This window comes from Rhincodon typus, chromosome 5, assembly GCF_021869965.1.
Source record: "Rhincodon typus isolate 14 chromosome 5, sRhiTyp1.1, whole genome shotgun sequence".
Taxonomy (NCBI): Eukaryota; Metazoa; Chordata; class Chondrichthyes; order Orectolobiformes; family Rhincodontidae; genus Rhincodon; species Rhincodon typus.
In genome coordinates, this window is record NC_063336.1 from 91,546,723 (window position 1) to 91,573,967 (window position 27,245).

At 39.2% G+C, this 27,245-nt stretch overlaps 1 protein-coding gene across 1 annotated transcript in view; it reads right to left on the reverse strand.

Annotated features, from left to right (window-relative positions):
* The window catches only part of LOC109928798 (CUB and sushi domain-containing protein 1-like), a 2,165,117-nt gene that overhangs the window by 36,913 nt on the left and 2,100,959 nt on the right, over positions 1–27,245 (reverse strand). The window contains exons 61-68 of the mRNA XM_048597409.1: positions 24,820–25,002; positions 22,154–22,330; positions 18,561–18,740; positions 11,868–12,041; positions 5,912–6,085; positions 5,109–5,182; positions 4,909–5,020; positions 764–943 (exon numbers count right to left, since the gene is read on the reverse strand). Of these exons, the coding sequence (XP_048453366.1) occupies positions 764–943; positions 4,909–5,020; positions 5,109–5,182; positions 5,912–6,085; positions 11,868–12,041; positions 18,561–18,740; positions 22,154–22,330; positions 24,820–25,002 (1,254 nt within the window). The remainder of the gene's footprint in view (positions 1–763; positions 944–4,908; positions 5,021–5,108; positions 5,183–5,911; positions 6,086–11,867; positions 12,042–18,560; positions 18,741–22,153; positions 22,331–24,819; positions 25,003–27,245) is intronic.

Sequence of the window (27,245 nt, forward strand, 5' to 3'; positions counted from 1 at the left end):
CCCTTCCCCTCCCCCATTTCTGAAGAAGGGTCTAGACCCGAAACGTCAGCTTTCCTGCTCCTCTGATGCTGCTTGGCCTGCTGTGTTCATCCAGCTCTACACCTTAAAATCCCACTGTAAATAATACTCTTTCCATTCATTTTATTCAAACAACTCCCTTGTTTGGGCAAGATGTTACCAAATGCAGGATATTTGAACCATAAGGCTTATAAAGGTTAGAGTTGCAAAAGGTACCCTCTTATTTTTACCACCAATGCTGCATTTAGTATTTCAAAGACAGAACAGATCAGCCACAAGAGAATAAGATTTCCTCAGCTCATTTCAACAAGGTGCCACAGTTCCAAATATCAGTGTCACATTTCATTTATGTGCCAAGCACTCTTACATTAATTTACTGCCAATTTGTAACACACGAGACAGGTTATTTCTTTAGTTACTATTAACAGACACAGAGAGAAACTGCTTACAGCATAAAGCTGCTCCATAGTTTTCTCATGTCGTTCTCCTGCAGGAGTTGTGGAATGGTGATCCTAGTTGATTTTTCTTTGGTCTGACACAGGGGAGAGTGGGCCAATTGCAATTGCAGGTCTCCTAGGACCAGCCTGTCAAAAATTGAATTTACTCAGCACAGACAACCTGGCAAAACTGAGAGCTTCCAAATGCAGGCTCCTGCAATGGCACACTTCCACAGACACTTGCCAAGAGATTGTCCGGAGCTGAGTTTTGTTTGCTTATCCTTTTTTACCATTCACACTTCAATTACCTCGGCAGACTGGTGGCTTTCCAGACCATTTCCCATCACTCTTGCATGCCCGGTGTTCAGATCCTCCTGCGAGGTAGAATCCTGGCTGGCAGGTGTAAATTAAGGTATAACCCATGATTGGCAGTTCAATGGCTCTCATATCCACGTTTGCAGGTGTTTCAGGCTGTCGGCAGCTGTGAGCTTGAAGGAAAATAAAGAATGAGAAATCAGCCAATGAAGCAATAATAATCAGATTATTGTAAATAACTAAAGGTGCAGGATCAAAAATTTGCCAGTTGTTTCCCTGGAATGAATCAAATGGTTAAAACTCAGCAAACAGTTTGAAACATTTTAACAATAAGATGCACAACACTTAGGGAGAGATCTTCTGGGGTCTTCCTGCTTGTGAGATAACTTTGGCAGAATAGCTGTGGAGACCTTGTGAAAAACAATGTAAATCACTTACACAATTCCTCTGGGATTTCTGCTAGATATACGGCTGGCAAGTGTGATCAATACACACAAAATATTCATTCAGCTGTAAGGGACCAGTTGCTTCAATTGGTCACACAGATTATCTGAACCTGACTATGCAAAGTCCATTTAACATTGTAATAAATCTCATTGAGGCTACTAAAGCAACAAAAAAATCATCTGGGAAACCTACTCAGATGGTACCATTAGACAAAAACTGCAGCAACTATCTTATTCATGCCAATGGCTTATAATTAATATTTTTGGAATAAACTGCTCATGACTTGCACATCTGAGTGACACTTCTGAGCAATGAAAAAGTTGTTTGCTCATCATCTGATGTCTATTCTCATCATCAAATTAATTTACAATCCATTCCAGTTAGTGGTCGTACATCGCTAATTATACCTGGAACATTTTCCTGGCATTACCTAATACCTGTGTGTTGATACTGATGCCTTTCAATAATGGAGACGATATACTAATTGCAGTCAATGTTTCCACAAGGGATTCTTGGTAATCAGAGTTTATATCCTCAGTAAGTAATTCATACACAATTAACTGATGATGCCACTTGGGAATGAAGCATTGTATGTAGCAATTCTGCAGTGTTTTCGCTACCTCAGACAGACACAGATGCAAACAGTTCATATGCAAGGAGCTGTTTATTTTGTTCTTAAATATGTTGCTTGAGACGGTGTTGTAATAAAAGATCAAAGCACAATTTCACCTTCTCATCACACACTGGCTCTGTCCAAAGCATGTTACAGAATACTTGGGATCTCTCATGCTTTCTTCATTCTGACTACCAACAATTATTTGACTGGGTGATTAAAAACTAAGCAATCAGATACATGGTTGGAATCAAATACAATTTATTGACTTGGCTGAATTCCCAAATCAGGACATGATGAGGGAGAAATTGAAAGAGTTAAATGGGTAATTTTTTATAAGCACACACCATCTTTGCACCATGGTCCATTTGTAATTTCACCATGAATGTCCTCCACCCTGTGACAGACCTTCTCTTTCTTTCTCTGTTCTTGCAAATCGTTATGATCGCTTAAAAAGTTGTTCACCTCTAATGTCCTCTTCTTTTATACAGTTCTTGAGTCATAGAGATGAACAGCATGGAAACAGACCCTTTGGTCCAACTCATCCACGCCAACCAGATATCCTCAATTAATCTAGTCCCATTTGCCAGCATTTGGCCCTGATCCCTCTAAATCCTTCCTTTTCGTATATCCATTCAAATACCTTTTAAATGCTATAATTGTACCAGCCTCCACCCCTTCCTCTGGCAGCTCATTCCAAACATGCGCCATCCTCTGCATGAATAAGTTGCCCCTTAGGTCCTTTTTAAATCTTTTCCCTCTCCCCTTAAACCTATGCCCTCTAGTTTTGGACTCCCCTACCTTGTGGAAAAGACATTGGGCATTCACATTACCTGTGGCCCTCATGATTTTATAAACTTCTATAAGGTCAGCCCTCAGCCTCCGACACTCCAGGGAAAATAGCCCCAGCCTATTCAGCCTCTCCCTATAGCTCAAACCCTCCAACCCTGGCAACATCCTTGTAAATCTTTGCTGAACCCTTTCAAGTTTAACAACATCGTTCCTATAGCAGGGAGACCAGAATTGAATGCAGTATTCCAAAAGTGGTCTCACCAATGTCCTGTACAGCTGCAACATGGCCTCCCAACTCCTATACTCAATGCAATGACCAATCAAGGCAAGCATACCAAACACCTTCTTCACTACCCTATCTACCTGTGGCTCGACTTACAAGACACTATGAACTTGCATTTCAAAGTCGCTTTGTTCAGCAACACTCCCCAGGACCTTACAATTAAGTGTCTAAGTCCTGCCCTGATTTGCTTTTCCAAAATGCAGCATCTCACATTTACCTAAATTAAACTCCATCTGCCATTCCTTGGCTCACTGGCCCATCTGATCAAGATCCCATTGTACTCTGAGGTAACCTTCAATGTCCAGTACACCTCCAATTTTGGTGTCATCTGCAAACTTACAAACCATGCCTCCTATGTTCACATCCAAATCATTTACATAAATGACAAAAAGCAGTGGACCCAGCACCTATCCTTGTGGCATACCAATGGTCACAAGCCTCCAGCATGAAATACAAACTTCCAACACCACTCTCTGACTCCTATCTTCGAGCCAGTTCTGTATCCAAGTAGCTAGTTCTCCCTGTATTCCATATGATCTAACGTTGCTAACCAGTCTACCACAGGAACCTTGTCAAACGCCTTACTGAAGTCCATATAGATCACATCCACCACTCTGCCTTCATCAATCTTCTTCGTTGCTTCTTCAAAAATTTGATGAAAGTTACCATCTGCAATGCTAATTCAGTTTCTCACTCCATAGATGCTGCCAGACCGACTGAGTGCTTCCAGCATTTTTGGCTTTTTTGTTAAAATCTTGATGTTGTATGAATGTCGGTCAGAACAGTACCATAACAACAACTGCTGGACTTGGGTTGAAGTCTACTTGGGCAACAATTGGCCTTAGACGTGTAGGAATGTTCTTTCTACCATTCCTGAGAGAAGCAATGATTACGTTTGGAAAATGTGGTTTAATAATGTGTTATGGTGTTATCCACCAAGAACAACACCATACTATGCAGCCATTTTTGACTTAGTGCTCTAAAACTGGAGACTTTGTTCACCTGTAGATTGGAAACCTATGCTTGTTGTTTTCTGATCATTTTATGGCTTTTATGTTAGGCCTGAATTTCTATTATATGCAACTGGTTATTGCACAAGGTAATAGTTCTGAAAGGGTTACTGTTGAAGACTGCATCAGATTCCACCAGATCTGATGATGTCACACAGTCTTAGATGAAGAGCCAGTGAGTCCTGCTCGAAATCCTAGTGGGGATCCGATATGTTAACTCTGGATGCTGATGGTCTTTGTCATTGTGCCTAACTAGTCAATGTCACTTGTACCTATTGTTATCACGAAATAAACAACACCTCCTTGTTAAGACGTACGTGTGGTTCAGTCTTGACTGCTGTTAACTGAGTAGACGTTGGACTTAGTTCGGAAAGGAGGATTGGTATTGGTGGCAGCATTCTACACCGATTATAAGTTGCTACTGGTTCATTCCACAAACATATTACACTAATATGTGTTAAACTTTGCATCAAATCACCATTTGGCAAATAACTCTCAATTAATTTATTGCAGTTTCCTATACAAAATGTTTTTTTTTTAAATACTCAGGCGTGCTGTATTAAAGAACACTTACAATTAGTATACTTACAATTTCAATTCACTCACATGCCAACATTTCAATGTTAAATCAGCTGCCAACTTTCTTCTAATCATTGGTTATGTTTCCAATGATAAAGACTGATTACAACAGACACCACGTTGAAAATGAATGAAAAATCTTCTTAACAGCTGGAAAGAATAGGTACAGCTGCATCCTTAGCTATTACCTGCTGACAGTCTAACCACTTACTTGACAGAAAGCAACAACCCATATGGTGAAGATAGTTTATCACACTTCACTGGTACTTGTGACAAATAAATGTAATTAACTGAACTATACCTTTCTAAATATGGACAAGAACAGGAGGTATACAAAAATTAGATGGAGCAGCACAATAAACATAGAAAAAGAAACTGTTTGCAGACTTTGCTTTTTAGACCTAGAAAACTTACGAATGCATTCAGGATGCACACCACTCCATGTCAAATTGGCAAGACAGGAACGTGTTGTAGAGCCTTGAATATGGTAGCCCTTTCGACACTTGAAAAACACAGCGCTCCCAACCTGTAAAAAACATAAATGCTCTCAATATAGAAAGGAAACAATTGGTAGGGGTGATTGGCAGAATATTTGATTCAGTTGTTATTTTTACCTCATAACCTTGGGAACTGTTCTGCATTCCAAAATGAGGGGTGCCTGGATCTGGACATATAGTGTGTGTTGGATCTTTTCAAGAGTATGGAAACATTGAAACAGATGAAAAAGAACAAAAGTATATTCATAATTCTGGCTATGCTACAAAGAGTTTTGTTTTAAACAGGTTACAAATTAGTCATTTTGAATATTTATGTTCACTTCAGTTTTCATATGCTGAATACTTCAATGTCTTGAAATTACATCAAAGTAATATTAGCATATACATACGACACACTGATAATCAACTCCTTTGTGGACTATTTATTTTAAAGTATTAAAACAGCTATTAATCAGCAGACAATGAAATTGGATATGAACATTTTAATATTCACATAACTTAATTTCAAGGCCCAATCTCTTAAAAGGTGTGATCACTGGACTGTGACACTGCCACTTTATTGATGAGATATTTTTACTACTTTCTTGTTAATAGTAAGAATAAGTGTTTGCTGTCAAAATGAAAGCTCTGTATCAGTGGAATGATTTTCCCAGCTCTAAACTTTCCATTTTTGAAATTGATTAGAGATAGAGCCATAAAATTAAAGAAGCAAATCTGAAACAGAAGGTGACTACAGACGAGGAATGAAAAAGTAAAAAGATGTAAGCTAAACGTCAGGGTCCTTTATAACTCTCCCCGTAAGCCTATCTCAATCGACAACTCAGAAAAGCATGACCTCTCTGCAGTGGTTGCATTTTCATTTCTATAACTCACAACAAACTGAGGAACATTAACCAGCATGATGGATGAGGTGACCATACCGATACAAGATGGCTGAACTCCACTCCAGAATCCATTCGCTTGGCAAAATCTTCTTGATGATCCAACTAACAGAAAAGGAGGTCGGCAGTGGAAGTACACTTCAGATTTGTAGGTGAAACTTCTTCCTTCAATTCGCCCTTCCACTGGAGTCCCTGGGTCTCCACAGAAAACAGCTACAGGCAAGGAAAGTGGAATGCACACATTGTGGAAAACTTGCATTTGGAACACTGCATTGATAAACCATTGCAGCTTTCAAAAGTTACCACATGACTTTATGGGAAAGATTCCTTCTCCCAACAGGGAGTCTTCCCTCCTCTCCTTAAACCTTGATCTTTGCTCAGATACAGCTGGTTTTCAGCCAATCACTTCGCAGAATATCACAGAATAGTGTGGAAACAGGCCATTGAACCCATCAAGTCCACACCCACCCTGTGAAGGGCAGCCCACCCAGACCCATCCCTTACCCTAATCCCTGCATTTCTCATGGCTAATCCACATAGCTTGCACATCCTTGACACTATGGGCCAGTCTGTTTAACCTGCACATTTTTGGACCGTGGGAGGAAACTGGAGCACCCGGAGGAAACCCACGCAGACATGGGTATGATGTGCAAATTCCACACAGACAGGTTAAAAGGGTGCCCAAGGGTGAAATCGAACCCAGATCCCTGATGCTGTGAGGTAGCTGTGCTAACAACTGAGCCAGCATGCGACCACTACTTATGATCACTGAACCTAATCTGATCCTTGCCTGTCTTCTATACATGTATACTTTCACATAACACATTACTGGATAGCATACAGGAAGGGGAACAATGGCTGATCTGATGATCCCTGAATAAGTAAAATCCTTTCTAACTGTTGGATCCTTAACACTTTCCCGAGTTGAGATCACCACAGTCACAGGAGTGAACTGGAGTTTTCATGGTCTGTCAATGAAGCCATTGGAAAGAAGTAAAATGGTCTTTTTGTGTTCAAGCTGGATAGTTTTAAGCAAGTCCGACAAAAGGAACTGCATAGAATCAATGCCCTTAGATAGGCTGGGACTTTTTTCACTGGAGCGTAGGAGGTTGAGACACGACCTGATAGAAGTTTATAAAATAATGAGACGTATAGATAAAGTTGATGGTAATTGTCTTTTCACTCGGATGGGGGATTTCAAGACTAGAGGGCACATTTTTAAGGTGAGAGTAGAGAGATTTAGAAAAGACTTGAGGGGCAAATTTTTTGTGTCGAGGGTGGTTCACGTGTGGAATGCACTTCCTGAGGAAGTGGTGGATGTGGTTACAATTACAATGTTTAAAAGACATTTGGATAGGTACATGAATAGGAAAGGTTTGGAGGGATATGGGCCAGGAACAGGCAGATGGGACTAGTTTGGTTTGGGATCATGTTCGGCGTGGATTGGTTGGACCAAAGGGCCTGTATGAGTCAATGACCATGTTTGGATGCGCAGCTATAAAGTCTGATGGATTGACAGAATATAGGGTTGTAGTAAGGATTTGACAGCACAATCCCTATCTTGCCTATGGCAAAAGTGAATCACACCAAGAATTGAAGTGCAGCTATAATTCGAGGTGGATGAGAAAAGCAGTCCTTGACCTACCCCAACCTACTTACTGGTGAGATCTTGGTGTTGGCATGACTTGACAGAAGGTTGCCTAACTTTCAGCTGAGGTGTGGTGCCCCATGCATGGAGTTCCAAAATAGGTGAGTGCTATTGTGGTGAAGTGTGACTGAAATTGGTAGCAGTTACACTGATTGCTTTATCAAACACTCAGTTCTCTGGGTGTATAGTTATGTTGTTAAAAGGATGCAGCAAGTACATTATTGATTTTTTTCACAAGCAATAAATGTCAAAAAAAGTACCGCAGGATGGCGATGTTATTCAAGACATTATGCTGGATAATAAATCTTGATGCCAGGTACACTCTTTATTTGAGACACTGCAATTAATTCATGACTGTGTACCATATAAATGCAAATGTTCTTGATCTTTTCCATGGGGAAACAAGTAATGTTAGAGGAGAATCACTTTTTGCTGTTGTGATCTTAGAACAGCACTGATAAGAAACTTGGTAATGTTTGGCATTTGCCCTTAGAGTTGTTGGTGTTTGGCAAAATGTTAAGAATCCTACGTTGGTAGCACAAAACTTCCCAACACAAATGCTAAGAATTGTATGTAATTATTTTATAGTGCAGAATCATGATATAGAACCAATGAAAATCACTGAGTGAAAATTATACACTCTAAGCATAACTTATCTCTCTGACTGTGAAGTGTCACACCACAGCTTTTGTTTACAATAAAAATATTTATATTGTTCAAGATTCTAGCACATGAATTTCCTTCAGGGACAATACTTGCTGTCACATAATGAAAGAGTTCAGAGATCCTGTCTGTCTTAGTCTGGCAATATATGAGTCAAAACTCCCAAAAGAACACTTCAAAAAACCAGGTGGTATTTCCCGTTCCAAACCATTAATTTAGGCTTTGAGTTGTCCACAAAGCCCACACAGAGACTGACAGAATTGATTTCATGTTTGACACTGCCTCAGTGTCCCTCACAATTATATCTGTCAATTTAATAAATGTAGATTCAATCCTGCAGCTAAACTTGAAATTGCAATAACAGTTCAGTATTTTAAGTACTAAACAAAGTAGGAAAACTTGCAATTTGTGCAAAGACGTTACATAGTTGGCAATAGTCTTCTTTGTTCTTCAAAAGGAAGCAACTTCAAAGCAACTCCAGAACAAACTCAAGCAATAACATGGAAGACCATCATATGATCAATTTTCAAGCAAGAGATTTGAGCTTGATGATGTTACTATATTAATCCCAAGTTGATTGTACATTAAGGCATATAGTTCTCAATATATTAATAACAACAACTTCCTGAGGTAGGACCAAGGAAGATTCCAGAGAGTAACAATGATTGGGGCTTCGACAGTGAGGTTGTGTTGTCAACTTTAGAACAGAACAGGAATAATTTCTTGTTGTATAGACCCTAAGGATTTGATCTGTAGGTAGCAAATCCCAGCCTCTGAGAACAAAGTCCATTTGTGGGAATACACAGGGCTCTAATCCAGGGTATCATCCTTTGTGTTAACAACTGTTGGTTGGAAAGAATCATCTGAAGATGCTGGCAACATTGTTTGTCAATGGAGTCACATAATATCAGGTAAGGATAATACAGCACACTCAGTCTGCAGTGACCTGGAGCAGCATAGCATTACAATGAAAGGTGGGTTTTTGTTTTGCATATTTTTATTTTCCTCTTGTGGAACATGGGTGTCGATGGCTGGGCCAGCATTTATTGTTCATCCCTAGCTGCTGCCGAGAAGGTAGTGGTGAGTTGATTTCTTGAACTGCTGCAGTTCATATGCTGTAGGTAGACCTACAAAGCCCTGAGGGAAGGAATTCCAGGATTGTCACCCAGCGACAGTGAAGGAACGGTGATATTTTCCAAGCCTGGAGGGTGAGTGGCTTGCAGGGGAACATGCAGATGGTGGTGTTCCCATGTATTTGCTGCCCTTGTCTGTCTAGATGAAAGTGGTTGTTGGTTTGGAAGGTGTTGTCTGAGGATCCTTGGTGAATTTCTGCAGTGCATCTTGTACATAGTATATACTGCTGCTACTGAGCATCGATAGTAGAGAGGATGCTTGTGGATGTGATGTCAATCAAGCGGGCTGCTTTGTCCATAGATTTTTTCATAGAATCCCTACAGTGTGGAAATCCTGGATGGCATCGAGTTTCTTGAGCATTGTTGGAGCCGCACTCATTCTGGGGAGTGGAGAGTATTCCATCACACCCTTCACTTTTGCCTGTGGATAGCAGACAGGCTTTGAGGAATCAAGAGTTGAGATACTCATTTGGAGTATGCCTAGCCCTTGATCTGCTCTTGTAGCCACTGTGTTTATATGGAGAGTCCAGTTGAGTTTCCAGTCAAAGGTAACCCCCAGGGTATTGATAGTGGATGATTCAGTGATGGTCGTGCCATTCAACATCAAGTGCCCATGGATAGATTATCTCTTATTGGAGATGGTCATTGCCTAGCATTTGTGTGACACTAATGTTACTTGTTGGGGGACTTCAGAGTGCAGTTCTGAAGTAGTTGGCTGTATTATAAATGAATCAGAGACAAAGAAGTAATGGGACTGGTGTGTGTCTGATGACGGATGCAGATGGTCATTGCTCATGTAGCATACCCTGAGATGTTGGAAATGCTGTACATGATGCAGGCTTGGAAAAGACACCAATGAGACACAGTCACCAGGTACTTGTTCAGGCCTTCATGTCAATACCATCTAGTTCCTCTCCAGTACCTCAGAAAATGGCAAACAGCATTGTTTATGAAGCAAGATTAGGTAATAGCAGATGTTGATGCATGCAAATAGGCCTCGCATGCTTGCTAATGAGATTCTCATGTTTCTGTTAAAACCTTGGGTAGAAAATCTGACTTTTCCTTGATGTCGAGAATCTCATTTTATTCAATCTCACTGCATTTCACCAACTGACTCACCACTCGTCACTTGATTCGGGGGCTGGGAAGATTCCACCCATGGCCTTTCCAGTGCCCTGAATGTCTGAACCATAACACCCTTACTTTTAAATGGTACTGTTGAGATGTGCTACCTACAATCATAAAAGAGGTGGCCATTTCAATGCAGCCAATTGATTCCCCTAGGACTGCAGCCAGCATTAGTCACTGCATTTAGGACAGGAGGATAAAGCAAGAGGAATAAGTGAATTATACTGTCAGCAAACAGCATTACTTACATAATTGTCATTGTTTGTGTCCTTGTTATGTCCATGTTGTACAAATTGCAAATTACATTTTGACAAATGGAATATGACCCTGTTTACTTGCTGAAAAGGGATATTACTATTTCAACAGGTCCCAGGAAAACAAAATAATTCCAGTCACGTGACACTGGCCCATGAGAGTCTGTGTTTGATTATCTCAGTGTCTTCCTGCTGCATACCAGCAGGGTCCTTTAAAAACAATTGTAAAATACAAAGTTGTCTTCCTATAAGCATATCTGCAAGTCAATACAAATAATACAAGATAGCACTTTGGATTTCTTCAAAAAAAGAGAAATAAATCAAGATTTGCAATATAGATTACAACCTGTGTGGACGAACAGTTTGCAAGTCTGTTAGCTTAAAATTCAAACAAGTAAACTATTGATGATTGCCACACCCAAAAATAATGATGCAAGCCATACTTTGTGTACTGTAAAGGTCTTCCATTAATTTTATGTCTGATGCAGTTTTGTTCCAGGGATTAACACATGAATTCAACTGAAAATGACATACTGTATTGTAAATTAAAAGATGTCATTTTCAAAAATATGGTATTCGAATATAGTTTTTCTTTATTTCTGAGTGAATATTTATAGCAAATTATCAAGACACCGGCATTGCGATGTAATACAATTAAGGCACTGGCACATCACAAAGTCTTGGGATATTGTATTTGAGATATTTTGTATTTTGTATAGCTGAATCATGAGGTGAATCTTTCTCCAGAGAGGGGGTCAGGGAAAAATCAGAATTGCTCACTATTCTCAACTCACAAATACTTGCAAATAACTTAGCTTTACTGACCATTGGTGGATGCTTGACATTAGATAAAGAATCCCAGACTGAAGGTATTATTAAGCCCACAACTCTTGTTATTTATATGGAGGACAAAAATTATTTCAACCACTAAAGGAGGTGGTACAGGTTAGATTTGAGGTTAACTTTCGCAATAAATGGGTAGGGGAAAGCAATAAAGAAAATGAATAAAGCAGTGGAGATTTATTAATCATCAAACTCAAACTTAACTAGAAGACAATGAAAACCAAAGATACAATTTACAGATCATTAACCAACAACATTTTCAAAAAAGAAAATGGCAACCCTGCTTTCCAAGTTAAAATTATACAAGAAAGGTGATCCAAACTTACGCAAGCACTGAGGGACTTCTCCTCTCCAAACCCCATTTCCTTCACAGGTCAGAATAGCAGACAAGGAGAGCTGATACCCTTCCAAACAATTATAGCTGATGCTCGAGTCCCATCTGAAGTCTGATCCCTGCACTCTTCCATGAAGCACTAGGGGTGGCTGTGTGCAAGTGATAGCTTTCGTAGGAAGTGGAAGGGAAAAAAAACAAGCAACAAATTCAAGCACTTTATAAACACAAAAGATCAACAAGGATCTTATTTTACCTCATATAAAGTTAGCATTTGTACACATGGATGATAGTCAACAAGAAATCTATATGCAGAATTTCTCCAGTGAGGATGTTTTAGTGCAAAGACAGTTTTCATTTCACCATTCACTATTAATATTTAAGTTGCACAAGTCACTGTTATTAAATAATTAAAAGAATAAATGACCCTGAAATTTGTTTCTCTTTGTTATGAACATGAGTTACTTAAAAAAAAGTTTATAATGTTATTGGCTGGATGCTTGTCTAAATCTTTTGATTTTTCCAATAAAACTTTTTGAAGGAAAGGACACTGGCCTACAACAGCTAAACTGTAGCATTTGTGAAAGACACAAGCTGCTTTTTGGAGGCACAGAGTCTATGGAGCTCTCAGAGTGAGGTTATGTGGCCCAATTGGTATGGAAGATGAAGTCAGAGCGTTGATCAGCACATAGGAACATGATATTGTTGCAACCACTGAGACATGTTAATAAAGGACAGGATTTCAACTTTGCTAATATTAACTGGGATCACCTCAGTGTGAAAGGATTAGATGGATTGGAATTTTTAAAGTGCATCCTGGAGAACTTTTTGTGCCAGTATGTAGACTGTTCTACAAGAGATGGGGCAGTTCTAGACCTATTTCTAGGGACTGAAGCTGGTCAAGTGGTTGAAGTTTCAGTGGGCGAGCATTTTAGGGATAGTGACCGTAACTCTGTAAGTTTCAAAGCCATAATGGAAAGGGATAAAGATAGTGCAGAACTCAGTTATCTAAACTGGGGGAAGGCTAATTTTAATGGAGTTTTCCAGGATCTGGCAAATATTGACTGGGAGTAGCAACTTGCAGCTAAGTTGACATTCGGTAATTGGAAGTCTTTTGACAGTAGTGAAAATTCATAGCCAGCATGTTCCTTTAAGAATGAAGGGCAAGGGCAGCAAGTCCAAGGAACCCTGAATGAAAAGGATATTATGAGTTTGATAGAGAAAAAGAAGGAAGCATATGCCAGACACATTAAAACCCTTCAACACTCGACTGTCAGCTGGTGAACTAATGAAACCACCACTTCATCCTCTGTTTCAGTTGTTCTGGCACATCTTATGGCACGTAGAGTCATACAGCATGGAAACAGAGCCTTCAGTCCAACTAATCCATGCCGACCAGGTTTCCCAATCTGAACTAGTCCCATTTGCCTGCATTTGGCCCATATCCATCTAAACTTTTCCTAGTCATGAACCTGTCCAGATATATTTTAAATGCTGTAATTGTACCCATCTCTACCAATTCCTACGGTAGCCCACTCCATATATGCAGCATTCTCTGTGTGAAAACATTGCCCCTCAGGTCCCATTTAAATCTCTCTCCTCTTATCTTAAACCTATGCCCCCTAGTTTTGGACTTCCCTACCATGTAGAAAAAAAACCTTGGCTACTCACTTTATCTATATCTGTCATGACTTTAAAAACCTCTATAAGGTTACCCCTAAGCCACCAGCACACCAGAGATAAAGTCCCAGCCTATCCAACCTCTGCTTATAACTCAAACCCTCCAGACTTGGTAATATCCTTGTAAATCTTTTCTGCATCCTCGCCAGTTTAATAACATCCTTCCTAAAGCAGGGTGACCAGAACTGTAAGCAGTACTCCAAAAGTGGTCTCACCAATGTCTTGTACAGCCACAACAACTCCATAGGAACATTGAGTTCCTATACTCAATGCTCTAACCCATGAAGGCAAGTGTGCCAAACGCCTTCTTCAACTCCCTGTCAACATGTGATGCCACTTTCAGGAAACTACGTACAGGGGTTGCTGAAAAAGAAATTAAGATGGCAAAGAGGGGCAATAAAATATCTTTGGCAGCTGGGATCAAGGAAAACCGCAAGGCTTTTTATAAGCTTGTTAGCTTATGATCATTAACAGGGAAAGATTGGCACCTATTAGAGGCCAAAGGGTCAAACTTTGTTGGTGAGGTCTTAAATGAATATTTGTTATCCGTATTGAAAGTGGAGAAAGATATTGTAGCTGGTGATTTGAGTTGGGATGGTGAGTTTCTAGAAGACATTAAGATTAATAAGTAGATGGTATTAGATGTTTTAGCATGCAGGTGCATAAATTCCCAGGGCTTGAACAGATGTATCCCAGGCGTTTCTGGGAGGCAAGGGACAAGATTGCTGGAATCCTGGTGAATACATTTAATATTTCGCTGGCCACAGCTGAAGTGCCAGATGATTGGAGGATAGATAATGTGATTCCTTTGTCCAAGAAGGGTAGCAGGGATAGGCTAGGTAATTACAGACCAGTTATTCTGACATCAGTGGTCAGGTAATTATTGGAAAGGAATCTGAAAGACAGGATTCATCAATAATTGGAAAGGCAAGAATTGATCAGGAATAGTCAGCATGGATTTGTTAGAAGGAGTGGCTAATTTAATTGAGTTTTTTTTGAAACCGTGACTAAAAGTACTGATGGAGGCAGTGCAGTTGATGTACTTTACAAGGACCTCAGCAAGGCCTTTGACAAAGTCCAACATGGGAGGTTAGTCCAAAAAGTAAGACCACATGAGATTCAATCTAATTGGGCAAACTGTAATTGAAAGCCAATGGTGTTCCACAGGGATCGGTGCTGGGATCCTTGCTGCTTGTTATGTACATTAACTTAGATGTGACACAAAAAGTGGGGTGTTGTCGATAAAGAGGAGAATGGTATCAGGCTGCAGTCTGATAATGATCAGCTGGTATATTGGGCAGAGAGACGGCTGATGGAATTTAATCTTAATAAGTGGAGGTTTGGGAGGTCTAATAAGAGAAGGATATACACAAGGAATGGTAGGTTCCTAGGGAGAACTGAGGAACAAAGGGATCTTGGTATACAGGTCAATAGATCCCTGAAGGCATCAGCACAGGTACGCAGAGTGATGAAGAAGGCATGCAGGATGCTTGCCTTTATTAGCCAGGGCATAGAATATAGGAGGAAGAAAATCCTGTTAAAATTTTATAAAACATTTGTTAGGCAGGGATGGAATACTGTGTTCAGTTCTGTTTGACCACTATAGGAAGGATGTGAATGCCCTGAAGAGGGTGCAGAGGAGATTCAACAGGATATTGCCTGGGATAAAAAGTCTCAGATATGAGGAGAGTTTGAATAAGCTGGATTTATTTTCTTTGGAGCAGAGGAGGCTGAGGGGGATCTGATTGAAGTACGTAAAATTATGAGAGGGATAGGCAGAGTAGATCATGAGAATCTCTTCCACATGGCAGACGTGTCTAAGACCAGAGGGCATAAGTTTAAAATGAGGAGCAAGTGGTTTAGAAGAGATCTAAAAAACAATTAACACGAAGGGTGGTAGATGAATGGAATATGCTGAGAGAGTGGTGGAGGCAGGTATCTTGCAACATTTAAGAAGCATCTGGATAATTCCTTAAAATGCCAGCAACGTGGGAAGCTATGGATTAAGTGCAGGTAATTGGGATTAGCGTAGTTTGGTTTTTGTTGGTTGGCATAGACATAGTGGGCCAAAGGGCCTGCTCTATGCTCGTGACTCTCTCTGCCTCTATAATTCTTAGTTGTTGAAAAAATATTAGATTTGAACCAACAGTCAGGGAGGCAGCCAGCACGGGAACAGGGGGAAGAAAATTCAGAATCAATGCCACAGTCACCAAAAGAGCAAGAAAATCATCCCAGTCATGGCAGCTCTAGTGAAAAAACCTCAGTACCAGCAGTCCTAGTAGCTATTGTGATAAGTGGGCCTTCAGCTGTAAATAAGACTCTCGGCAATCAACACTTAGCCCATGTTCTGACTTCACGTTTAACTTGGCCAGGTATAATGATCAGATATTCTGCAGAGCTTTATTGTATTTTTTGCAAGATTGTGGGGTTATATTTGAGCTTTTTGCATAAATGGGAAGTTGAATATATTTGTGCATTTCCCATTGCTAATAATTTCTGTACCGTTGTCTGAGAAGTCTTTAGAAACAGAATTAATTGTAAACTTGTTAACCTAATGGACCTGGCTGGCTTAAATTTTGCTGCAAATTATACAGAGTAAAGTGCATATTTATTGAATTGGCAATATCACACCCCTTTAAAGTCAAACTCTGTTGTAGCCAGCTCACAAGTAGGACAAAGCGAGGAGTAAGTTCATCCCTCCGAGCTCGATTGGAACACTATGTTTGAATGAGAACTACCATCAGTCAAGGGAACACTGTTCATTTTTTGACTGATTTTCCTTAGAATACCTTTCAAATTAATTGCAAAGAGTTCTAAAACCACACAAAAACAAATACATTAAGTGTAGCCATTAAAACACCGCAGCACCATAACCTTTGCAATATGGTACTAAATTTAGGTTATACAGTGACTCTGATAATCAGGTTAACACACTCAGCTTCACTACCTGGTAAAGCCCCACTTAACAACATAACATTAATCCCGAGCAATGTTATTTTGTTAGAACAAATTTTAGGAAAGAGTGTTGCCACTTTCCTGTAATGGCCAACTTCTTTCACTGTTAGCCTGATACACATTTACCCACATTGTCATCTCAGTATCTCTTTCATTATGTTTCCTTCATATTCTGTCAACTTCTGTAAATCTATCATTCTTATGTATATCACCTACTCTCTATTTAGGCCTCTCATACAGTTTCTTGCAATCTTAAAGTTATCTTTCTGGGTCTCTCTCTGTCTCTGCTCAACTTATTATATCCTTCCAACTTACAGCACATTCAGACCAGGAATCTAATTACAAAATTATTGACAATGATTATGGAAGAAATGGTCCGTTTTCTCCTTAAGCTTACTTCATAAGAATTTGACTGGTATACAGGAACCAGTTAAATAACAGAACAGAATATTTCTGACACTATTCTGGCCAACATTCTCAAATGCATGTCCAAAGACATTGACAAGAATGGTCTTTGTGAATTCCCTTGAAAAGATATGAAATAGGTTTGAAAGAGCGAGTCTCCGCTGCTAAATGATCCCGTTATCTGTTTGGTGGAAGCTGGAAATAGCGGTCAAATGATAATTCCTTACAGGAGCTGTGAAATCCTCAAGTACCTACTCTGTAATTCTTTTAAAAATCATTCAGGGTTATGGGCTTCACTGGTTGGCCAGTAGTTATTGCCAATTTCTAGATGTCCTTCAGAAGATGATTATAAAGGTGTCTTCTTGAACCACTGCCATCCATTTGGTGCAAATAGACCCAAATTGCTGTTAGGGAGGGAGCTCCAGGGTTTTGACTAACAACACTTAACGAACGATTATATATTTCCAAATCAGGATGTTGCATGGCTTCAAGAGGGATCTTGCAGGTGGCAGTGTTCCAACGTATCTACTGCCCTTGTCCTTGTAGATGGTTGTAGTCGTGGATCTGGAAGGTGCTGTCTAAGAAGTCTTGGTGAATTTCTGCAGCACATCATATAGTTAATACATACTGCTATTACTGAGGATCAGAGGTGGAACAGTGGATTATCTGAGATGGTGTTAAGCTTCTTGAGTGTTAATGGCACACATCCGGGGAAGCAAAGAATCTCAGAGCACATGAGTAATCTGACAGTGGCCTACTGCTGCTGTGCTCTGATCAATAAATCCATGGCCAATACTTTCGTAGTAAGCCTTAAAATAATTAGAAATGCAGAGCCATGTTCCTGGAATGCCTAGGGATTTCATACCCAAATATCATCTATTATATTTATATCTTATCTGAAATTATGCCTCAATTTCTTTCTTGTCTACATGTCATTTAAATCTATTTGTAATGACATTCCTTTGTAATGCATTCCAAAATACCATTATCCTTGGAGCGAACAAGTTTATTTGGTATCCCCTCTTGTTTGAAAGTTGCTACATTTTAATTCACATTCACTATATTTAATCCTTTGGACAAGTCAGAATCAACTCCTTGTCAAAAATGTCAATTAGTTTACTAGGGTTTTAAGCACAAAAACAGCACCAGTCCTCATAGCTTCAATTCCTGAATAAGTGATACAACTTTATCCATATTCCTATTATTGGATTGTAATTACCAGTGATAAAACCAGAGAGGTTAATGGGAGAACACATTTATTTGTGTTCTTGACTACAGTACTCACATTAGAAAGATTACTTTGTCCAGAAACAACTGATCAAGCAGATAAGGTATCCACTCTCAGTTTCCTATTCAACCACCGGATCTTCCTCAGATGCTTACCGTGGGTCCTCAATTATAGGGATTACCATTAAAGGCATTATGAGCTTACCTACAGTGTTCCTTTGGTAGCGTTGATCTCAATCAAATCGTCAACTTGAAAATTAATGCAAACGCTGCCCAGTTAAATGCATTTATCATCAGCATGGATAGAACTAATGAACAGTGATTAACCAATTGTGCAAATTAGAAGACTTGCATACTTGGAACTGAGCATATACTGTGCGGTAGTGACAGCCCCTTGCTTCCACATAGCATCTGTACCTACCTTTACAAACTGGCTTGGTCTGATTCCAAGAGCCATTCTTCATGCAGCGCAGTGTAGAAGATAGAGCTGATTCCATCTGAAAGCCCGGGTTACACTGATAGGTCACTGTTTTATTATAAGTGAAGTCATTTCCCAGATGGACACCATTAGCGAGAGCACCTGGGTCACCACAGTCAATAACTATAATTGACCATAACAAGGAAAAAAACAAAAGTTAAAACACTGCAGAGCATGATTTTATTTCCAGTTCAATATTGTAATTCTTGTCCTCATTATTCAATATTGCTCATGAACGCAGCATTTTAATTCTGGAAAAATATAATTTCATGATTTTTTATGCTTGTAGTTTAAATTGTTTTTCTTAAACTGTTTGGTGCCCAAAATCTCTTTAAATTGTTTCTATTACTTTGTAATTACATGCTGCAGATGATAATTTTTACTTATGAAGATTACAGTCATAAAAACTCCTACAGTGTGCAGCTAAATTTCCCCACACAGCTCGCAAGTAAAAGAGTATAGGCCAGCAATTGTTGTTTTGCACCACCTATTTTACTTGCTGTCTTTGCTTTAACATTAAAATATTGCTCAGCCTTTCAGAATGAAGGCAGGGTGCTAAAATGGAACGTGCAAAATGGTCTCCGAAAATCACCAAAATGCACTTAGAAATATGAAACTAAACTAAACTACAATTTCAAATCTCCAAATAATTCACAAAATAATAATTCACACAACATGTAGCAGCTTTGCTCCTCTCAAGGGTTATGTCACACTTTAGCTAAAGTGATGGAACATAAAGATGAACATGTTCATATGGCTCACTGGGAGACTGATCTGAATTTCATCCTTGTCACACCTCATTTTGTCTTATTCTCCATAATGTTTATTTAATTTTTAATATATCCTTATTCCTCTTTATTTGCCTTAATAATGTTGTTTAGGGTTGAGACATATTCATGATTTTCAATGCTGTGTTGTAATTTATTTCTTTTTGGATTGCATCTGCACTTTTGATTTTAGGCCTTTATTAACTGCAGTCCTGCCTTCTTTCAACAGGTTGACAATGGATCCTTGAAAGAAAGTCTGCAAATGATGAGACCACACAATTCACTTTGTTGGCCTTTTCACAATGAAGAATCTATTAGGTGAAGTAACAAGAATGTTACTTCATTCTATCTTTAGCCACTTCTTCATATTAAAATATGCCAGAAGAAACTGCATGACAATTACACCCAACAGTACAATCATTTTCTCTACCTTTATCTGTCATTAGCGTTCTTGTGGATACATATTATCGTCTCAACTTATCACTGAAATGCTCTTTTATCATATCACTGAAAATTGTAACAATTGTCATTTTTTTCAGCAAAAATTATTCAATATGTTCAAACATTATAAAATCATATTGAGTTTCCAAACTAATTCTCTTGTTCCCAAAACAAATCTGACTGAAGTGATTCAGTTACTTACAAGTCATTACAATGTTTTTATCCATTCCTTACATAATGGAAATTTCAACTATCATCAAAAATAGATTACATTTTAATATTCATTTTTTAAAAAAGTTAGATCAGAATTAGTTTTTTTATCAATATTATAAGGAAAAAAAAAGTTTTACTTCAATTTTTAATATGCTAAAGTGTGCTTTATACTGCAGCTTCTACTCATAAAATATAACTTCATATTACCTTATATTATAGTACCTTATGGAACAATAAATACTTGAGATCAGAGTTAATGGTTTGTAATGTTGGAATGGGCCACGTCCCAGATCAGATTAAGTCGTGCCAGGTGAGATATACCATGGCAAAATGGTAAGTGAACCTGCCTCTAGTGTTTGTCAAACACAGTCTTAAATCTCAAAGACACATTCTTGTTGTACCAATGTGATCATTGTCATTTCTATAATACTTCTGAGTAAAATTGCTTGTTACCATTATATGGTATTAACTGGGAAGAGGCTTCCTTCTAACTATTAGGAATCCCATTTTATCTTTAATTTGAATCCTGGTCCAAAAGCTGAATAGAGTGATCTAATACAATCAAGGTGTACTTAAAAAATTATTGCTTACTCAACCCAATTCATAGGAGATGAGCAAAGTAAAAACAGAGATGTCAGTTTTCTGGGCTGTGAAAGGATTTATACTCCACTAAGAGACTTGACACTGGAGTTTAAGAGATCAAGTAGTGAGAGGAATTGCCAACAATTGCAATTATCTCTAACAGCATGGGCACTAGGTCAAGTAAGATATATTTATAGTGAAAGAACAGCAGAGGACTCTGACAAAAGGTTCCAACAAAAGGTGAGTACAATTATTGATGCAAAACCTCAATTAAACAAGGTTTTAATTTGATCATTGAAGGTATTTGCATAATAATTAACTCCAGAATCTGTAAGTGTCTCTTTCAAATTAGAATGCATTATGAACAGCGCATTGTGGAACTTTGATCAGTCTCCATCTGCAGCTAATACTGCAGGTATTTGAGTGTATTAATAGGGGAGATGGAAAACTCTTGACGACACTGTGCCTAAAACACTGACAGTCATGAGAGCCCACTTACTTGAGCAAGGGCAAATACTCACAGAACACAAATGTTAAGTACAGTGCATGATGGAAATCTGGAAGGAAAAGGGCTGGAAATATCCGTCAGGTCTGTGGAGAGAGCAATAGATTTGACATGGGAGGTCAATAACCTTTCATTAGAACTCTAATGAAAGTTAATTGACCTGAACCTCCTTTTCTCACTCCATTGATGCTGCCAGAACTATGGAGCATTTTCAGCATTTTCTGTTTTTAGTTACAGACAGTTACTGACAATCCTTGCATGAATTTCTGGAACGAAAAGAACCAGACGGAAAATAATTCTCTCTTGTCAAAGCTCGCTTTATCAGGCATGAATTAGCCTTTCTCCCTTTACAGAACTTTGACACTGACAAATAATGTTGAGATGCTCATTCATACCCGTAATTAAACAGCTTAAGATTCAAAAGGCACTAAATATAAACAAACTAAATTTTCCAATGCAACTAGTGTTTTTACAGTTTTGGAGAAGGAAATTACAGGCAGTAATGGATATCAGTTAACAGGAGGCTAATGTTCTTTGGGTATGATCTGACAAAAATCCATCATTTTTATCCTCCTGAACTTGTTTGCAAGCATTAGCCTTGTCAGACTGAAAGAAAGCCAAAAGTCACACAACACCAGGTTATAGTCCAACAGGTTTATTTGAAATCACAAGCTTTCGGACTGCTGCTCCTTTGTCAGGTGAAGTGACCTCTTCACCTGACAAAGGGGCAGTACTCTAAAAGCTTGCAATTTCAAATAAAGCTGTTGGACTACAATTTGGTGTTGTGTGACTTCTGACCTTATCCACCCCGGTCTAACACCGGCACATCCACATCAAGGCTTAAAGAAAGCCTTTTAAAGGACCAAATAGTTCAGTTGGATTTAGTGGATTGGTGTGATATGTGGTAGGTAATAAAATCAGGTCTATCTGATTCTAAATTGTTCTTCACAGTGATGAATGAGAAGAGGGGGCTGGTTTGAAAACCATCGCAGGATATTTCACTGCTGCTTCTGTACTGTAACACTAACCTGTGCAGTCAGGAGCTGATCCAGTCCATGTTCCGTTAGCAGTACAATGCCGGGTAGTTAGACCAGACGTTTTATAGCCTTCCCAGCAGGAATAAGAAATGGAGCTGGAGAATACCACACCGTCACTGTAAACTATCTTCCCATTTTCTGGGGTGCCAGGATTTCCACATGATACAGCTATGAAATAATGAAAGAAATTGGCACATGTATAAGCATGATACTGTGAACAGCATGGGCCCCTTACCTAAGGAAAGATAGACTGGCACTAGAGACAATCTTGAGAAGGTTCACGAGGTTTATTCTGGGCATGGAGTGTCTGTTTATGAGGAGAAGTTGAGTAGGTTGGGCCTATACTCATTGGAGTTTGGAAAAAATGAGACTTGACCTGATTGAAACATATAACATTCTGAGGGGTCTTGATAGAGAAGATGTGGAAGGTTGTTTACCCATTGTAGGAGAGTCTAAGACTACAGCACATAATCTCAGAATAAGGGGTTGCATGTTTAAGATAGAGATGAGGAGAAATTTCTTCTCTTAGATGGTACTGAATCTATGGAATTCTTTAAGGCAGAGGGCTGTAGAAGCTGGGTTATTGAGTATATTCAAGGCTGAAATAAACAGATTTTTAATCAATAATGGAATCAAAGGTTGCTGGGAAAAGGCAGGAAAGTAGATTTGAGGATTATCAGATCAGCCATGATCTTACTGAATCATGGAAAACATTTCCAAATACAAACCAACCGCCTAAGCAAATGTGATTTCAAAGTTTAGAAAAAACTATTTATGCCACACATATGGTGTTAAAAGTAATGGTTTGATTGGAGACTTTATACATTGTGGCATCAGTGCTTCCTACATTGCACATGCTTTCCTGTTGCTCTGAAGGTTGCAACTGCAGTATTTCAGACTGTTTTACTGACATAGTCTTTTGCATTTCGCCTTTCAAGCCTCTGACCGATTCCATTTGATATTTTTCCTTTTAGTCTACTTTCCTCCTTTTCTTAAATTTTTTTTTGTGTTAGATTCAGATGCTGTTGTGGTGAGTGGGTTCAGAATGTACTCTCTCCATCTCTGTTGCTACATCATGTTAATGATTGTTTTCACTCATTGTGCAATGCTGTGTAATGCTTTAGCAGTAGATTAATTCTTCATTCAAATCCTTCAGTTTATGCACACTTAATCTTCACTCTTCTTCTGCTCATTGATGGGGCAATGAAACTGATTATTTTCAAATTTCAATTTCCTTGGGGTAATTTTATTGAGGTTGTGTACTGCATATTTAACCTCTGTTTCAGGTTTAGCTTGGCTGCATGGGTATGTGCCCTTGGGAAGCCCAGTTGTTAAAGAGAGCTGAAGGCTGTTTCGTGAGAAAGATAAATGATTTTACGGTGATAACAAGGTGTAGAGCTGGATGAACACAGCAGGCCAAGCAGCATCAGAGGAGCAGGAAAGCTGATGTTTTGGGCTTAGACCCTTCTTCAGAAGAAATTGTGGGCTAGGAGAAGCCGGAGTGCTTCAACCCAGTTCTGCAAGGCTACCTGCTCATGATTATATACCGCATTCCCAACCCCTCACCCACGAGTGGATCTAAGCCTCCCTAAAGTGGTGAGCAATACTGCCTCACAGCGCTTTGGACCCGGGTTCAATTCCACCCTTGGGCAACTGTCTGCACATTCTTCCCGTGTCTGCGCGGGTTTCCGCCGGGTGGTCCAGTTTTCTCCCATATTCCAAAGATGTGCAGATTAGGTGGATTGGCCATGGTAAATTGCCCACAGTATTCCGGGATGTGCAGGTTGGGTAGATTAGTCATGGGAAATGCAGGGTTACAGGGCAGGACGGGGTAGGATGCTCTTCGAAAGGTTGGTGTGGACTTGGTGGGCCAAATGGCCTGTTTCCACACTGTAGGGATTCAATTATTCTAAAACTCCTAGATCAGTGATCAAACACCTTCCCACAGCTCAAGATTTTGCCTTGATTTTGCCTCTGATCCCAACAAAACATCCTTGATTGCTGAGGCTGACTTCAAGTTTCTTTTCTGTGTAAAAATTCTGTCTTTCCATCAACAGTGCTGAATGGTAAATTCAGTAAAACTGGATGCCTGGCTAGACAAAATCACAGATAAACAAATTTGAGTTATGCCAGTTTGAAGTCTCCTTTTAACTCATCAGACAGCGTGATCAGTATACAGTCATGGTGACTTTCCCATTTCATTTTTGCAAAATCTAGACTAATCCAAGGCTGCTTTTTCCTCTCATTTCTAGAGAATCACTTCCAGCATGACTTACAAACTTCAGTATAAAATGTAGGAAAAAAAATGTTCTCTCACTAACTTATCAACTTCTTCAGCTTTGGGATTTCCTCCTTCGCACACGTTTTTTTTTTCCCAAGTTTCATATTTGCCACTTTTTACAATCTCCCTGCTTCTTTGTTTTCTAGGATGACTGTCAATTCTACACAACGACTCACTATGTCACATATCTCCAGACTGTCGGCTTCTTCCTCCGCTTCGGTCTTTCTTATCTGCTGCAGTGACTCAAACCTTTAAAATCCAAGTTTCACTGTGCTTCATTTCAATTTCCTCAATCATTGAATATATTTATTGGCAAATTTGGTAATAGCCTTTTGAATAGTTCACCTCATTTTTTTTCGAAGAAGGAGACACTTACCTTCACAAACTGGTTGAACACCTGACCAGGACCCATTTGGTCTGCAGGATCGTTCCGATGAACCTCGGAGAGCATAACCAGCTTCACAGCTAAAACGCAGAAGACTTTTTATCTTGAATTCATTGCCTAGTCTCGAACCATGAGCCGGGATACCAGGATCACCACATAACCCAGAACTGTCTCCTGCAGAACATAGATACCAAGTCCAATCCAACAGCATTAGTCTCACTAACTAATTTTTATCTCTGTGTAATTGAAAAGATCCCAATCTTATTGTGCCTTGTTGGTAAATGCTTTTAAGTTTAATCATTATTTGAAGGTCAATTTTAATTATGATTCAAATGCATTCTTTTACACTAGTATTTAGATTATTTGCAGAATTCAGATAGAAAAGCTAACCCAAGGCAAGAAATGGTAGAATACTGAGAAATGGTAGAATACTGAGAAGTGTACACAAAAGTAATGAACTTTGACTGATTGTCCACAGATCTGTGAGGATGACCAGGCAGGTAGATAGGGTGGTCATGCAGGCATTAAAATATATCTACATAACGAAAGCAGAGAATATATTATGAGGGGCTCTGAAGAGAGTGGACGGAAAGATAATATCCCCTTACTTGAGGCGCCCATAACTTGGGGTTTGGCAGTGAGAGGCATGGATTTGATGCAACAAGTATGTAGCTCTTGAGGCCAAGTTTTTTCACATCAAAGATTGTGGGAATGTTGAAACTCTCTTTCTGCAAAGATGATAAAGTCTCAAACCATCATATTTGAAAAGTGAATCAGAGATAGTAGGAACTGCAGATGCTGGAGAATCCGAGACAACAAGGTGCAGGGCTGGATGAACACAGCAGGCCAAGCAGCATCATAGGAGCAGAAAGGCTGACGTTTCGGGCCTAGACCCTTCATTTGAAAAGTAACTGGATTTGTACTTCAGTGCAATAACCTATAAAACTACACCAACAATCGGAAAGTGTGATTAGACCAATTGGCTATTGTCAGCCCGCACAGACATGATGGTCTCCTTTTGCATTGGACCTTTCTATAGGTGAAATTCTGGCATGATAATGCAGAAGATACTCTGTGAATAGTGGATCATATGATATACTTGGATAACTTTAAAGAGGAAGAAAAGACAACTGCTCAGCATTCACCTAAAAAAACTAAACATCACATTAAATTTTGCAATACTGCAATAATTGGAAGAAAATAAACATAACACCATTGTGAGAAAAGAGAGCGGAGAAAACAGAGAACTATAGGCCAGTTGGGTTCCCATCTGAAGTAGGCAAAGTGCTCAAACCTATTATAAGTGATCTGGTAACAGGGCACCTGGAAAATCACAACATGATTAAACAGAGTCACTTTGGATTTATGAAAAGTAAATCATGTTTAACATGTTGCTGCCCTGTGATGTATCACAGAACACAGGAGTTCAAGACTGGGAGTGGAATCATATTGGTTAGTTACATGGATAAGATAATTGTCATTGGAGGAGTGATTGAGCAGACTTGGTCTATTTTTGGAATGTTTGAAGTTTTTAAGAATGAGAGGTGATCCAATTGAAACTGATACAAAACTCTTAGGGTACTTAACAGAGTAGATACTGACAAAATGTTTCTCCAACAGAGGAATTTCAAACATGGGGCCATAGTCTCAAACTAAACGGTCAGTTATTTAGGACTGAGATGAGCAAAGACTTTTTCACTCAAATCTTTGTAATTCTCCAATCCAAAAATGCTCAAAAATTGAATATTATTTTCTCATTATTCTTTTACGGGATGAGGGCGTCACTGGCCAGGCAGCATTTATTGCCCATCCCTAATTGCCCAGAGGGCAGTTGAGAGTCAGCCACATTGCTGTGGGTCTGGAGTCACATATAGTCCAGACCAGGTAAGGATGGCAGTTTCCTTCCCTAAAGGACATTAATGAACCAGATGGGTTTTTCCAACAATCAACAATGGATTCATGGTCATCATCAGATTCTTAATTCCAGACATTTTATTAAATTCAAATTCCACCATCAGCCGTGGTGGGATTCAAACCAGGGTCCCCAGAACACTATCTGGGTCTCTGGATTAATAGTCCAGCGATAATATTACGAGGCCATCACCTCCCCACATTATGTTCAGGAAAGATAAATTTTCAGGTACCAAGGGAATCAATGAAAATACTGGTGATTCTAATGATGTTTCTTATAATGGAAAATAATATAGGCAATACAATAATAAGACGTTCCTTTTTCAAAGAATGATTCCTAACTACCTTCAAATAGCTTAAGGTACTTGCTAAAATTTGCCTGAGTAAAATCATCATTTTGGTACTGTTAGTGAGGTTATTTGAAATGAAAAGCCTTGGACATGTCACCCAATTATGTTGTCAGCGAACATATGAAAGTGGGAACTGGCTGTAGACTGAGATAGTAG